The sequence below is a fragment of the Saccopteryx leptura genome, chromosome 6 (genome assembly GCF_036850995.1).
Source record: "Saccopteryx leptura isolate mSacLep1 chromosome 6, mSacLep1_pri_phased_curated, whole genome shotgun sequence".
Classification (NCBI taxonomy): Eukaryota; Metazoa; Chordata; class Mammalia; order Chiroptera; family Emballonuridae; genus Saccopteryx; species Saccopteryx leptura.
Genome location: NC_089508.1, coordinates 5,275,145 through 5,290,995, shown reverse-complemented (window position 1 = coordinate 5,290,995; position 15,851 = coordinate 5,275,145). Strand labels below are relative to the sequence as shown.

The 15,851-nt window shown below is 51.2% G+C and overlaps 1 protein-coding gene across 4 annotated transcripts in view; it reads left to right on the top strand.

Moving 5' to 3' along the window:
- The window catches only part of WDR25 (WD repeat domain 25), a 147,573-nt gene that overhangs the window by 67,517 nt on the left and 64,205 nt on the right, over window positions 1-15,851 (top strand). For all 4 annotated transcript variants that reach the window (XM_066388002.1, XM_066388004.1, XM_066388003.1 and 1 more), the window contains one exon: window positions 14,987-15,134. In XM_066388002.1, the coding sequence (XP_066244099.1) occupies window positions 14,987-15,134 (148 nt within the window). The remainder of the gene's footprint in view (window positions 1-14,986; window positions 15,135-15,851) is intronic.

The window sequence follows — 15,851 nt, the reverse complement described above, 5'->3', positions numbered from 1 at the left end:
GGACAGGCCTGTGGCCGGAGGACTCAGAGCACCTAACTGGGTTTCTGGGTGGACTTTTGGGCGGGAGGGGCCTGCCTTCATTGTTATGCAGATTGGGAAATCTTGATGAAAAAGGTCACCCCGTCTAGGCCCCGGCAGGGAGGGCTGGTGAGGACTTCCTCTGCCAATGGCGTGGGCCTGACGGAGCGTGCTCACTGGGCAGCCCTGCAGGAGGGCTCCTTGGGGCGCAGGGGCGGCCTGGTGGTGCTGTGGTGGTTGCCGTGGCAGCGGGACGTGGGTGGCCTCACTTTCTGAGAGTGACCCCCTCAGTCGTGGGGCCTTGCCCCGGCTGGCTGTCAGGTGGGGCTAGGAGAGGCTGCACAATGCAGTGAGGACACAGGTCCCCCAGACAGGGCCTGTGGCAGGGAGTAAGTTGGAGGCCATTAGAACTAAAGTCAGACTGCTCTGGGGCCCGTGGTCGGTGACTGCCACCTCCTGTGGATGAAGCTGACCTGTGGATTCTCACCGGCTCCTGACCTGGCCGGCCCGGGTGGTGTATATCACCATGTCCTGCCGCTGTCATCGCTTGTAGTGGTGACACCAAGATGTGGCCGTAGGAACAAGAAGTTCCATGTTCTGTTCTCCTTGCCTCTGTCACCACGATGCCCCCACCGCCGTCCTTCTGCCTCACTGTCCCCTCTGACCCACCCCCAGGTGCTGGTGGTCCTTCTCCAGATGGATGTCTGCCATGTCCTCGTGTCCCCGGTTCCCTGGCTCGCCTGCTGCCCCCTCGGCCCGACCTGCTTCTCTGTCCGGGCGCCCTCTCCACTGGTCTCCCCACATTGTTCCGGCCTCCTGTGCAGCCACCTGAGTGTTCTTTAGAAAGGACACTGGTTTTTGCTGTGCTCCACTGTGTTCAGTCCTTCCGCAGCCTCCTGTGGACGGGACAAACAGAGACACTTCTGAAGTTCCCACATGCGGGCTGAGCCCCACGTGACCTGTGACCTGTGTCCGGCTGTCACTGTCTCTCCCCGCCCCCCTTTCCGGCTCTGGCAAGGCTGCCAGTCCTTCCTGCAGCCTGACACCCCCCATAGCCCCCACCCCGCCCTCCTTTGCCTGGAGCCCCCTCCTCAGAAGCCCGGTATCTCTCTCCTCCACTAGACTCCTGTGCCTCGTTCTGTTCCCCAGGGGCTCCAGCAGTAAGCGAAGTTCTTGGCGCTTGGTGGAGCCCGAATAAACACCTTTTGAATAAAACCCAGTGGACGGGTGAGAGCTGCCTGGTGTTCCTAAGGCTCCGCCGTGTCCACATCTGTGAAATGGAGATAGCTTCCCCGTAGGCCCCAGGCATCCGTCCGTGTGAGGGTCTCATGGTGCCGGAACTTTGGAAAGGCGCGGTGCGAAGCGAGGCAGAGAAGTTCAAGGAGGACATTGTTGCCGCCCCCAGCCCAGCAGATCCTCCTCCTTCCCCTCAGGTTGCCCAGGGAGAGAGCACCCCTCAGGCTGAGAGGGGACGGAGCAGAGCAAAGCCCCTTGGAGTTCTCTGTGTTTGGGTAAGTGCAGCGAGGAGGAGAGAGGCCTGTGGCTCACGGACAGATGTCCTTGGCCTGGAAGCCCCCCCCCCCCCGCCACAGTTCCCAGTCCCGTTTGGGGAGGCCACTCTGCGTGAGCTGCAGCCCCGGGACCCAGAGGACACCAGCTGCGTGATAGGACTGCGCTTAAACACCGTGGAGGAGCGTGGGGGCGGGTGGAGGAGATGGGCAAAGTTTAAACCCATTTTCCAAAAGAGAAAGAAGGTAGCGTTAGAAGCTAACTATCAGTAAAATTAATGTTTATACTTCTGGCAAAATTCTAGAGTGGATTTGTGTTGGAACTCTCGGTCGCAAGTGGCAGAACACACAAGTCCTAGTAGTTTAAGCAACAAAGGGGAATCTGTTTGCTCAAGAGGCGACGAGGCCAGGGCTGTGCGGCGTCTGGCACAGCTGCGGCGGGGGCTCAGGTGTCCTCGGGGCGTGGTCTCAACGGCTCTGTCTCTTGCTGTGCTCCGTCCCAGGGACATGCCACCCCTGTGGCAGCCCGAAGAGGAAACGCATTTCCCCTTTCACTGCCCCCTGGGGCTTCGGGCTTGGACTCCCGGCCTCCACCCGGCCAGGCTGGGCTAGGCGCCCTCTGTAGGGGCGGGGTCAGCCCGTGTGCCGCAGCGACGGGCATAGCGCGGAGCCGGTTCTGCGCGGAAGGGGGTGCTCACCCCAGGAAAGAGGACGCGGACACTGGGCAGGCAGTGGGACCCGCGGCATCGCAGGACTGAAACGCCGATGTGTTTGCCAGGAGCCAGCATTCATTTGCCAAAGCCATTCATTCTGTTACGAGTTCTTAGACTCAGAGGGTCTGTCTGTGGAGCCCAGGGACAAGTGAAGCTTGATTTGGAAGGGCCGTTAGAAACTCTGCAATTTCATCTCATCCCCTATTTTTTTTTTTAAACCAAAGAGCAGGAACCAACCCAAGGTTCTTGTGATACCAGAGTCTCTCAGGCTATTTATTCTTGTAAAAACAGAGAGAGAGAGAGAGAGAAAGAGAAAGGTGTCTACCAGGCAATAAGTCTGACTGGATGCCTATGGCTTGTTGAAAAATAGCACTCAACTCAAAAAACTTAAAGATTTACTCAGAGTGTGTGTGGGGTCTCTCATAGCCAAAGGGCATTCATTATACATCCTTAGCATTCTTCCATTCCACAACCTAATAATAAACACATTGGGTAATGTTAGAGCAGGGAGATGTTTGTCCAAGCTGTAGCTGACCCAAAGCTGGGGTAGCTATCCTTTCATCCATTCATCTGTCCGTCTGTCCACCCTTCCATATGTCTGTAGTTCACCCCACCTTTCCCTCTGTCCATCCACATCTTCCATCTATCTCTTCATTTACCAAACAAATACTCAGTTACTGGTATGTGCCAAACCCTATTCAAGACACTGAGGCTATAGAAGTGAGCAAAACAGACAATAAATAGTGGGCTTACTCTCACAGCGCCGACATTTTAGTGGGAGGAGCAGAACACACACAAACAAGCTGAGGGAACAAACGTGTTAGGAGATAACAGGCCGTGAAGAGGAGCTGGGCTGGCTGAGAGGAGGGAGTGACGGGGCGCTGTTCACGTCGGAGGGCCAGGCTAGGGAGCTGGGGCCTGTCTGGGGAGGAGCACTCCAGGCGGAGGAGAGGCAGGTGCACAGGCCCGGGTGGGAGGGGCAGCCCAGAGGCCGCCCTGGCCGGAGTGGGGACGACCTGGGGTTTATTCTGGGAATGCTGGGAGTGCTGGAGGGCTTTGTCGGAGGGGACCTGACTCCTGACTCCGAGGGCCGCTCTCTCTGGTGGCGGCTGTGGCAGCAGACTGCGGGGCTGAGTAGAGGCCGGGGCACCTGTTCTGAGCAATGCAGGGGGCAATGACGGTGGCTCGGGGCAGGCTGGTGGCAGCCTGGTGCTGAGAAGTGGTCGGGTTGGCGACGTATTTTAAAGCGGGAGCGGGTAGGCAAGGGAGTGAGAATGCAGTCCAGAGCACCAGAGGACCGCGGTGCTCTGGACAGACTAGGAGGCGAGTCCGTGGGGGGCAGAGTCCCCTGGCAGCTGAGGGGACCTAGTATGTAGTCCAGAGCACCAGAGGACCGCGGTGCTCTGGACAGACTAGGAGGCGAGTCCGTGGGGGGCAGAGTCCCCTGGCAGCTGAGGGGACCTAGTATGTAGTCCGGAGCACCAGAGGACCGCGGTGCTCTGGACAGACTAGGAGGCGAGTCCGTGGGGGGCAGAGTCCCCTGGCAGCTGAGGGGACCTAGTATGTAGTCCGGAGCACCAGAGGACCGCGGTGCTCTGCACAGACTAGGAGGCGAGTCCGTGGGGGGCAGAGTCCCCTGGCAGCTGAGGGGACCGAGTATGTAGTCTGGAGCACCAGAGGACCGCGGTGCTCTGGACAGACTAGGAGGCGAGTCCGTGGGGGGCAGAGTCCCCTGGCAGCTGAGGGGACCTAGTATGTAGTCCGGAGCACCAGAGGACCGCGGTGCTCTGGACAGACTAGGAGGCGGTGAGTCCGTGGGGGGCAGAGTCCCCTGGCAGCTGAGGGGACCTAGTATGTAGTCCGGAGCACCAGAGGACCGCGGTGCTCTGCACAGACTAGGGGGCGAGTCCGTGGGGGGCAGAGTCCCCTGGCAGCTGAGGGGACCGAGTATGTAGTCCGGAGCACCAGAGGACCGCGGTGCTCTGCACAGACTAGGAGGCGAGTCCGTGGGGGGCAGAGTCCCCTGGCAGCTGAGGGGACCGAGTATGTAGTCCGGAGCACCAGAGGACCGCGGTGCTCTGCACAGACTAGGAGGTGAGTCCGTGGGGGGCAGAGTCCCCTGGCAGCTGAGGGGACCTAGTATGTAGTCCGGAGCACCAGAGGACCGCGGTGCTCTGGACAGACTAGGAGGCGAGTCCGTGGGGGGCAGAGTCCCCTGGCAGCTGAGGGGACCTAGTATGTAGTCCAGAGCACCAGAGGACCGCGGTGCTCTGCACAGACTAGGAGGCGAGTCCGTGGGGGGCAGAGTCCCCTGGCAGCTGAGGGGACCTAGTATGTAGTCCGGAGCACCAGAGGACCGCGGTGCTCTGGACAGACTAGGAGGCGGTGAGTCCGTGGGGGGCAGAGTCCCCTGGCAGCTGAGGGGACCTAGTATGTAGTCCGGAGCACCAGAGGACCGCGGTGCTCTGGACAGACTAGGAGGCGGTGAGTCCGTGGGGGGCAGAGTCCCCTGGCAGCTGAGGGGACCTAGTATGCAGTCCAGAGCACCAGAGGACCGCGGTGCTCTGGACAGACTAGGAGGCGAGTCTGTGGGGGGCAGAGTCCCCGCGGCAGCTGAAGGGCTGTCCGTGGGACGAGGGGTCAGTCTGGCTTTGCGTGCGTTCCTCCTGAGAGCAGGTGAGATGTGGTGGGTTGGGCCGTGGGGTGCGCTGCCACGGGAGACGGAAGAGTGCAGGTGGTTAAGGCTGCAGGCTCCCCCGCCGGACTGCCCAAGTCTGGCTCCTGCTCCCCCTCTTCCAGGGTGACTGGGGGGCAGATAACCTCCCTGTGCTGCTTCAGTTTCCTTAGGTGTCAAACGATGTTTATAATAATAGCCGCCTCATAGGTTGCGGTAAGGATTGAGTTACTCAAGTGCTTAAAAGTGTGCTCGACATGTAGTAACTGCTGAATGCATGATTACTGTTACCTGGAGATGGGAATGAGGTGTTGCTTTGTCTTAGAATACTGTCCAGGATTATGACGCTTTCAGAAGGGGCTCTGACCTCCACTGGACAGCCCATACCACCTGCTGGGGCCCCTGCAAGCTGTTAAGAGTCATCCCCTCTTTACAGGGAGGGTGGGTCTGGTGACCTACAGCTCTCCCCATGCATTCATCAGCAACCTCTGTGATATGTCTTGCTCTTAATTCTTTTTACTCTAAGAAAACTCTTCTTTGCCCTTTTACATCTTCTGTTGACATTTAAAATTCCATCCCTTTATTCTGACCTTATTGAATAGGGAGAATCATTTCTTGGACTTCTCTGTATAATGAATGCCCATGTACTTACAGATTCCAATTGAGTTTCTTTTCAACCTTTACTTTGTGGGACCTTGCATCATATGGTGTAGAAAACATCTTATAAAGCACTTTGGAATGGCATAAAATGAAAATACGGCTTTAGAAGTCATTATCTCGGCAGACGTGAACCTCCTGTAATGAGAGTCGTCAGCCGAGGCACCCTGCCCTTAGAGAGTCAAGTGAAATGGGTTTAAACTCCTGTGCTGTGTATTTTAGGAACCTTGCAGTCTTCCTAGGCTCTCTACAAGTTTTCCTGAAGCTGGCAGGTGTGTGGGTGTGTGTGTGTGGTGTAGTGTAGGTGAAATCATCTCCTCAAAATATTCCTGGCTCCTTGTTTATGCCTGCAGTAAATGACACCAGTTTGTAGATCACCCCGGCCTTCTTGTCATCTTTGTGACACCCACAGAACAAATACTCCAATGCCATCACTTGTCTAAGTATTCTTACCAAGGGCAGGATGCTGGGAGTGTTACGGAAAGAGGAAGTTCCAGAGATCTGTAGGAGGTCCCTTCACAATCAGCATGTTTGTGATGAGGAAGCTCTTCAAGGTGGGGAAAGAAGCTCTCAAAGGAGCAAGGTGAATAATCTCTAGAGCCCACAGGGTGAGGAACAATTTGTATTCCCACAAGCCAGAGTGGGAAATGCTCATAATTCACAAGAGTATTTGCCTCCGTAGTGGGGTGGAATAGCTCTACACTAAATGCTACTCAGGTCCCGCCTGTCAAAGCTTAGAACTATTCTGGCAAGGAGCAAGCTGTTTCCAAGTAATTAAATGGTGTACCGGAAGAAATCTCAAGAGTATTTATAGACACAGACATTATAAAACATCCGCTAAGGTAAAATTCACGGCCTCTGGCATCCAAACAGATTACAAGGCACGCAAAGAGGCAGGAAAATCTGAATCATGATAAGAAGAAAAATCAGTCAGTAGGAAGAGGCCGAGAAATAGCTCAAATGATACAATCAGTAAATAAGAACATTAAGCCACCTGTTACAGATATGCTCTGTATATGCAAAGAGGTAGAGGAAAGCATAAGTATGTTAAGGAGAGACACAGAAGATAGAAGAAAGATATAGATCTAATTTGGAAGATGAAAAAAAAGTCTTAGATAAACATATCCTAGAGGAGATTAATAACTGATTAGAAACTATAACAGAAAGGTTCACAAATTTGAAGATACCATTATAGAAAATATCTAAAATGCAGTAGAGTGAGTAAAAAGCTTGGGGAGTAAAAATGAACTGAGCTTGAGTGAGTCATGGCACGAACTTTCAGTTCACCCAACAATATACATGAAATTAGAGTACTCAAAAGAAGGAACAGGAAAATATTTGAAGAAATGATGATGAAAAGTTTTCCAAATTTGAGGAGATTAGAAACCCAGAGATTCAAGAACCTCAGTGAACCCCAAGGTATATATCATAATGGAATTTCTTATAACCAGTGATAAAGAGAAAAAATCCTAAAATCAGCCAGAGGGGTAAAAGGGACAAGTTCCATGCAGAGGAACACAGATAATTATGACAGCACACTTTTTATTGGAAACAACACCAGAGACAGCAGGACAACATACATAAAGGACTGAGAGAAAAACGAACCACAGTCAACCTAAAATTTAATACCCAGCAAAAATATTTTTTTTAAAAAAAAATTTTAGAAATTAAAGTTAATGGAGGACATGGATCAATAAGAGTACATAGGTTTCAGGTAAACATTTCTATAGCATTTGAACCATTGATTGCCTTGTGCACCCATTTAAAAAAATATCTTTTAAAAATAAAAGCAAAATACTTTTTCAGACATTTGATAGCTGAAGGAATTCATCACCAGCAGACCTGCAACTGTGGGAAATATTCAAGTTCTTGAGGCAGAAGGAAAATGATACCAGATAGAAACCCGTATCTCCACAGACAAATGACGAGCACCAGAAGTGATAAATCTATCCGTGAATGTAAACACTTGTTGTTCTCACAGTAAAAACAAGTGTTTTGTTGGGTTTATAACATTTGTAGGTCTGAAGTGTGTGATAACAAGACCTAGAAGCTGAGATGGGGGAAGTGGCGTATATTGTCCCTTATGGTTCTCACCAGGCTAGTGCTAATATGACTGGAAGGGAGACTGTGGTAAGTTACAGATGTATGCTATAAAGCTTAAAGCAGCTAGTAATAAAACAAACAAGATTTGTGATTAGTAATCTAACAATGGGAGATAAAATGAAATAACACAAAATATACTTAATCCAAAAGAAGCTAGAAAAAATAGGAAAGAGGGAGCAAAGAATAAATGAGATTAATGGGAAAAAAATAGCAAATTTAGATCCAAACCATACCAGTAGTAGATGAAATGGTCTAAACACCCATTTCAAAGGCAAAGAGTGTTCAGTTGAATGACAAGGCAAGAACCAATTATACAATGCCTACAAGAAACCTACTTTAAAAATAAATACACAGACGGTTAAATGTAAAAGGAAGGGAGAAAAATATACCAAACGAATAGTAATTTTTAAAAAGCTAGAATGGCCATATTAATATCAGACAAAATAGATTTCAGAGCATAGACTATTAGCAGGCACAGAGAGTCAGCTTGTGATGATAAAAGGGTCGGTTCATCAAAGGGCATAGCATTCGATGCACAAATATTTATACACCCAATAAAAGAGCTTTAAAATACAAGAAGCAAAACTGATAGAACTGAAGGGAGAAATAATCAAATTCACAATTATGGTTTACACCCTGTTCTCAATAATCAATGTATCAAGTAGACAGAAAATCAGTAAAGATTTAGAAGACTTGAACAACACTATTGTCCAACTTGGACTAATTGACATTTACAGAACACTCTATGTAACAACAGCAGAACACTTGTTCTTTTCAAGTGGACCATATTCTAAACCGTGGAACAAGTCTCAGTAAACTTAAAAGGGTTGAAATCATCCAAAGTGTTTTTTTTAATGATGACAGGATTAAATTAAAAATCAATAGCAAGTATCTGGAAAATTTCCAAACATTTGGAAACTAAACAGTACACTTATACATAACCCATGCGTCAAGGAAGAAACTATAGAGGTATTAGAAAAAATAGATAATCCCTAAAGCCCCATATTTATTAAAGAAATTGAATTCATAGTTAAAAATCTTCCTGCAGAGAATACTCCAGGCCCAAATGACTTTGCTGATGACTTTTACCAAACATTCAAGGAAGAAACAGTACCCATTTGTTGTGAGTTGCATGTGTCATTTTCAAAACTTACGTTTTGAAGTCCTAACCCCCTGTGTCTCAGAATGTGTATTTAAGTGGGGAGAGGATCTTTATAGAGATAGCCAAGTTAAAATGAAGTTCTTAGAATGGGCCCTGATCCAGCTTGACTGGTGTCTTTATAGAAAGGAGAGATTTGGAGACAGGCATAAAGAGAGAAAACATCACGTGAACATGAAGACAGCCACCTACAGGGTCTGGAATAGATACTTCCTTCTCCACTGATTGATTGATTGATATGCTTACTCATTTTTTCTTTTTTTTCTTAACTGAGAAGCACGGAGGCAGAGAGACAGACTCTCACATGCGCCTAACTGGGATCCATCTGGCAAGCCCCTTATGTGGTGATGCTCTGCCCATCTTGGGCTGTTACTCCATTGCTTGGCAGCCAAGCTATTTTAGTGCCTGAGGCAGAGGCCATGGAGCCATCCTCAGTGCCTGGGACCAACTTGCTACAACTGAGCCATGGCTGCAGGATTGGGAGAGAGAGAGAGAGAGAGATAGAGAGAGAGGAGGGGGAGGGATGGAGAAGCAGATGTTCGCTTCTCCTGGGTGTCCTGACTGGGAATTGATCCCAGGACATCCACTTGCCAGGCCGACGCTCTACCACTGAGCCAACTGGCCAGGACCTCATTCTTACATTATTACCAAGTAGGATTTGTCCTAGGGATATTTGAAAATTAACTGTCATTCAGCATATTAACAAACTATAAAAGAATAACCATATAATCTTCTCAAGACATACAGAAACATTTTTTTGACAATATCTAGCATTCATTCCTGATTTTAAAAAAAACTTTCAGCAAACTAGAAATAGAAGAGAATTTTCTCAAGCTGATAAGGGCCATTTATGAAGACATTAGCTCTAGCATCAGACTGAACTGTGTAAAAAACTGCTTTCCCCACAAGCTCAGGAGCAAGGCGAGGGTGTCCACTCTCACTGTATCTGTCCAGCATTGGACTAGAGATGCTAGCCAGTGCAACAAGTCAAGAGAAAGAAACACAGTGTTTCTGGAGGAAGCCAAATTCGTTCTTTTCACAGCCAACGTGATTGTCTTTGTAGGAAATTCTACTGAATCTACAAAAAAAAAAATGTCTTGAACTGAGTTAGTTTAGCACGGTTTCAGAATTCAAGGTCAATATACAAAACGGAACTGTATTTCTACATACTAGAAATGAAGAACCTAAAATTAAAAACACCATTTACAATATTATTTAAATACAAAATAATTAAGGATACGTTTGACAAAAGATGTGTAAGATTTTTTTCCTTAAAAAATAAAACAACCAACCCACAACAAAACAAAACTACAAACCATTGCTTAGAGAAATTAAAGAACACTTAAATAGAAGGAGAACAGTATCGTGTTCAGACACCAGAAGGCTCAGTGTTGTGGAGACATCTCCCCAGGGAGATGTGTAAGTTCTGTGCGGCCCCAGCCCTTGACCATGCGCCCCCCCCCCCCCCCCGAGGGTCCAAAGCTTTTGCAGACTAAGGCCTGCAGAAGGCTGGGGCACGGGCTGCACAGGCTTGTGCTGAGCTGTGTGCATCTGACAGTGGTCTCTAGAATGACATCCCGGGGCACCAGGACTATGGAGGGATGGATGGAGAGGAGGCCAAGAGCCAGGGCTGACCTAGAACCAGGAGGGTCCCTGAGGCAGGTAGAGTGGGGCCGGACGGGAGGCAGAGATCCACCCAGAAGTCGGACGGCCATGTGCTCCAGTGGTGAGATTCTGGAGGAATCCTGTTTACCTCTCTTTTATTTGTGTTTCTGTTTTTTGACTTTTTTTTTTTTTTTTTTTTTTTTTTTTTTTTTGAGAGCAGACCTATTTCCAATGTAATCAGGGAAATAGTAATCCTGTATTTGATTCCTGTGGCATTTTGGTTTTAGCCCTTCTGTATAATTTGAAATTTTTGTTAGGAGATTGCATTTGTGTTTATAATCAAAAACAAACAAGTCAGGCAGGTAGGCAGGAAGAAGGTGACCTGTGGGTAAACCTGTGGCTAAAATACCCGAGGTCTTTCAGACACCGTGAGGACTGGCAGGGCCACGGCTCAGTGACCAGGACGTGGAGACCCCAGTAAATGTGGGTCAAGCAAGCGCCACATTTTACTTGTCCCGTTCTTCCCAAACCTGACTTCTGCTGGACAATCAAAGGTCTCCAGTTTGATATGGCAACCCGTCTTAGAGCCTCCGACAGAAGGTTTGACTCCTTACTCCCGCGAAGGCAGGCTGGGATCTCCTCAACTACCTAACTGAGAGAAAGGTGCACACTTCAGGCTGCCGTGATGCTTGGGAATTAATCTTTAAAGCCTGACAGCCAACATTAAATTCAATTAGAGGCAACGATTAGCAGAGCTTCCCTCGCCCTCCCCCTGGGCGGCGTGGAGAAGTGGCTGCCCAGACGCGAGCGGATCCTGCTGCTGCTGCTGTGTGTATGCCCACTAGGGGGGCAGGCCTGCAGTTTTCACGTCAGGGGGCAGTTACCACACTATTGACAGATGGATTTCCTTAGACACGGTTCCATTGCGAATTCAGGAGGCCCCCTCCCCTCCCCTCCGCACAAACCAAGAATGGGAACTTTCCGGTTTGCTGCTTTGGGTCCTGGTGCCACAGAAATCTCTTCTCTCTTCTTTCTTCCGCCTTTGATTTTTACCCTGATCCATCCATCCTTCGTCCTCCTCCTCCTCCTCCTCCCTTCCTCCTCCTCCTCCTCCTCCTCCTCTTCCTCCTCCTCTCCTCTTCCTCCTCCTCCTCCTCCTCCTTCCTCTTCTCTCCCTGTTTTCTTTCCTCCTTCCTCCCCATCCCCATTACTTTCCTTTCTTTTCTCCTTGATTCCTCTTTCTTCTCCTCCCTTTATCCCTCCTCTCTCTTCCTTTCCTCTCTTCTCTTCCTCCTCTTCCTCTCATTAACATGATAAATTATGAAATATTTAAAATGTAATCAAAAGTGTAGAAAGTAACACACCAGACGGCCGTGCACCCGCCACTCAGACCGTACAATCCGGGGTCCCATCCCAGTTCTGTGAGCGATGTGTCTGCAGTGCGGACCTCACGATCTGCCTCCCTGGCCGGTTCCTCCCGTGCCTCCCGTGCTGTCACCTGTGAGCGCTGGGCCTCTTCTCTGCTCGTCTCCATCTATTCCAGCCCAATGACAGTGGCCCCCGAAGCTCAGCCTCCAGCCGGGCCCTCCCACTCACGCCCCCAGCAGCCTGCTCTCTGTCATTCAAACAGGAGCTCCTGGCCTTGCCCAGACTTTCAGCTCCTGTCCTCGGATGCATTCCTGCAAGTCCTTCTTCTCTGGGTGCCCGGGCTGAGAACCCAGGGGCCGGCCCTGGGCGTTCCTCTCGGCTGCCTCCCCCGCCTCCATGCCAAGGAATCTCGTTGGTCCCACCCGCCGAGCAAGGCCGCTGCGCCCTGGTCTCCAGCTGGTCCACGCCGTCCTCCTCTCACCCCTGGGTCCTCACAGAAGCTCCTCACGTCTCCCCTGCCCCTCACTCTCCTCCCCGCACGGCAGCCGGAGTGGCCTCGCCTCCGTCCAGGGGGAGGGTCTTCCCCCCAGTTTCTGGATGGCTCCTGTCCTCAAAGCCCCCTTGTCCGGAGCCCTTCCCCGCCATCTTTCCAGCCCCTCCCCCTTTTCCTGCTTACTTCTCAGGGCTCCAGGCTTTGTCACTCCCTTAAATACTGTTTAGATTCTGCTTATCTATCTTGTTTAGTGTCTGTCCACCCCACTAAATGTAAATTCTTTGAAGGCTTCAAATTTTGTGAAGGTTTGGTCTTAGTTGTTTACTGCTGGACAAGGCCTGACTAATAATAACAGGTACTCAGGGAATGTTTACTGAATGAATGCATAGACGAATGAGTTTAGTAGCAGCATTGGGGATCTCCGTTCATATTTTATAGTCTTACTGCAGTTGCACAGATAAACATACTAGAGTTTTGCTTCATGTGTTTTTTTGTGTGTGTGTGTTGAAATAACACATAACATAAAACTCACTCTCTTAACCCTTCTAAAGTTACCGGTAGTTGAGCGGCATTAAGTGCATTGACTCGGCTGTGCCTCCATCACATACTGTCCATCCACGGAGCTCCTTTTATCTTGCAGAACTGCAGCTGTCTCCATGAAACACCAGCGCCTCACCCCTCCCTTTCCGCAGCCCCTGGCCACCACTGTGCTACCTGCTAGCTCTCGGATGTTGACTCCTCCGGGAACCCCGGAGAAGCAGAATGATAACAGCATTTGTCTTTTGTGACTGGCTTGTTTCACTTAGCACAATGTCCTCAAGGTTTCCCCGTACGGTAGCCTGTGGAAGACTCTTCTTCATTTTTATGGCTGAGTAATATTCCACCGCGTAGATGGACCGCCTCTTGGGTATCCGTCCATGCACACGCCGCGTCCACCTTTGGCTATGGAGAGGAATGTGACCTGGCCATGAACACTGGTGTGCACAGCCCCTCTGAGACCCTGGTTTCGGTCCCTTGGGGAACTGTTGGATCGCATGGTAATTCTGTGCTTACTGTTTTAGGTACTGCCACGCTGTTTTCCACAGGGGCAGGACCATTGTGTATTCCCACCAAGAGTGCACCAGGTGCCCGATTCTCCACATCCTTGCCAGCCCTGTTCTTTTCTTGTTTTGAGAGAAGCCATCCTACTGGGTGTGAGGTGGTGTGTTGTGTGTTTCTAAAACTTAGATGGCATCGTACTGTGTATATGCAGCATTACCATTACCTGTGTACTCAATATTTACTCTTTAACTCTGTTAACCCTGTGGATAGAGTTCATTCGTCTTACTGTAGTTTTTTCCTGTTAAAGTCAGACTTATAGGGTTTTTTATTTGTTTGTTTGTTTGTTTTGGTAGTGACAAAGACAGAGAAAGTCAGAGAGAGGGACAGAAAGGGGCAGACAGACAGACAGGAAGGGAGAGAGATGAGAAGCATCAGTTCTTCATTGTGACACCTTAGTTGTTCATTGATTGCTTTCTCATATGTGCCTTGACTGGGGGCTACAGCAGACCAAGTGACCCCTTGCTCGAGCCAGCGACCTTGGGCTCAAGCTGGTGAGCCTTGCTCAAACCAGATGAGCCTGCACTCAAGCCGGCGATCTCGGGATCTCGAATCTGGGTCCTCCGACTCCCAGTCTGACACTCCATACACTGTGCCACAACCTGGTCAGGCCAGACTTATAGTTTTGAAGTAAAAGAACCCCAGCAGTTCCCTGCACTCTGCCCTCTACCACGAATCCCCACTCCTCTGAAGGCTCTGGCTGTTTCTTCTGTCATTCCTGCCCACATTTCTCAATGTGAACACTGCCCTCTCATTTCTCCAGTTTGAGACCCAGCGACGGATCCTGATAAGGAAGAAAGGGACTGAGCTCTCTGAACATTCTTGGAAGGCCTCTCTTAAAAGATTTTTTTAATTGATTGATTTTACTGAGAGAGTAAGGGAGAGAGAGCGAGCAAGAGAGAGAGACAGGAACATCAGTCTGTTCCTGTGTGTGCCCTGACCTAGCACCAGACTGCGTGGTGGGGGTGGGGCTTCCCGGGCGAGAGCCGGTGGCCGCTGAGCCCAGCCCTCCGGGTCCCGAGTGGCCTGGCTCTCCGAACGTGCAGTTCTGTACTCGGGGCTTCACAGCGTGTTTCAGAAGCCAGGAAGTGCACCTGGCCTTCCTGCCACGGGCCTCATTGCCCGTGGAGAGCGGTCCCCTTGGGCACGAGGGACAGAATCTTCTCTCCCCTCGGGCAGACGTTTGCTCCTTGCCCAGTTGTAAGCACAGGGGTGGCAGGCTCCTTTCTGGACCTTAGTCTTACAGCAGGACCTGTGTAGACGGTCTGGCCTGGCCCAACCCCGTCCCGGAGGACAGATGCAGTGTGACCGGACAGAGCTGTGAGTGTGGGTGCCTGAGTGGCAGAATGCAGGGCATGCTGTCTTCTTGGGGGCTCCCTGAACCCCAGAAAAGTTTGTGAGAAAAGCTCCCCTTCAACTCACCAGCCCTGAGCCTTTCCATGGACAGAGGGAAAGGTCGAACCTCTGCACCTTGTTCTTTCTGCTGGTTACACGAAGGGAAGGGAGCCCAGTTCCTCTGTGAGACCTCCTCCCCGTGCAGGGCCCAGCTGAGCCCCGTTGCTGACGTCTGGTGCTGTGCTTGCCCCGCAGGTGTGGAACGCCGTGGACTCGGGGAGCTGCCTGCAGACCTACTTCCTGCACAGCGAGGCGGTGCGGGCCGCCCGGTGGTCGCCCTGCGGCCGGCGCATCCTCAGCGGCGGCTTCGACTGCGCCCTGCGCCTCACGGACCTCGAAACAGGTGCGTTTCTCCGTACCCCGACCCGAGGCACCCCTTTCGGTAACCGTGGCAGCTTCCTCGGAAAGGTCTCTGCCGGCCTGTAGCCCGTGTGGGGCGCTGGGAGACGGGCCTCGGGACAGGCGCACGCTCGGCCGCCGCCTGGAACCAGCCCTCTCCGCGGAGGACAGAGCCCCAAGGCTGTCTCAGCCCCAAGCTGTGGGGCTGGATAAAAGAGGTGGCTTTTTAATCAACTTCTGACATGTAATTTGTACTGAAATAGATGGAGCTTTATCACAGTGTCCTTTGGTCAGAATCAGTTTAGAATTCCTGTCAATTCATTATCGCTGAAAGGCGGTGCGCAATGATTCCAGCTCATAAAGGCGAGCCCGCGGACGAGTTCTGCTTTAATGCCCTGGCCGACAAGGCGCTGGGTGACCTGCAGACGCGCCGGGCGGATCCGAGGGGGCTCCTGACAAGCAGGGCGCAAAAGAGACAGGAGTCAGTGGGGTGAACTTCCCGTCACTGATCTGTGCGACCGGCACAGGCTGTTGCCACCTTGTCCAGCGGCTGCCCCGCACGGGGTCCTGTCGCCGGCCGTGCAGGTGAGGACAGAGCCACGGAGTGCGGAGCGGGGTTCAGAACTCTGCCCCGACTCCCAGGTTGCTGCCTTCTCCTCTTCGGAGTCCCCCCCGCCCCCGGCGGTTCGCTCTTCCGCTGGGCAGCACTCCCAGAGCCAGG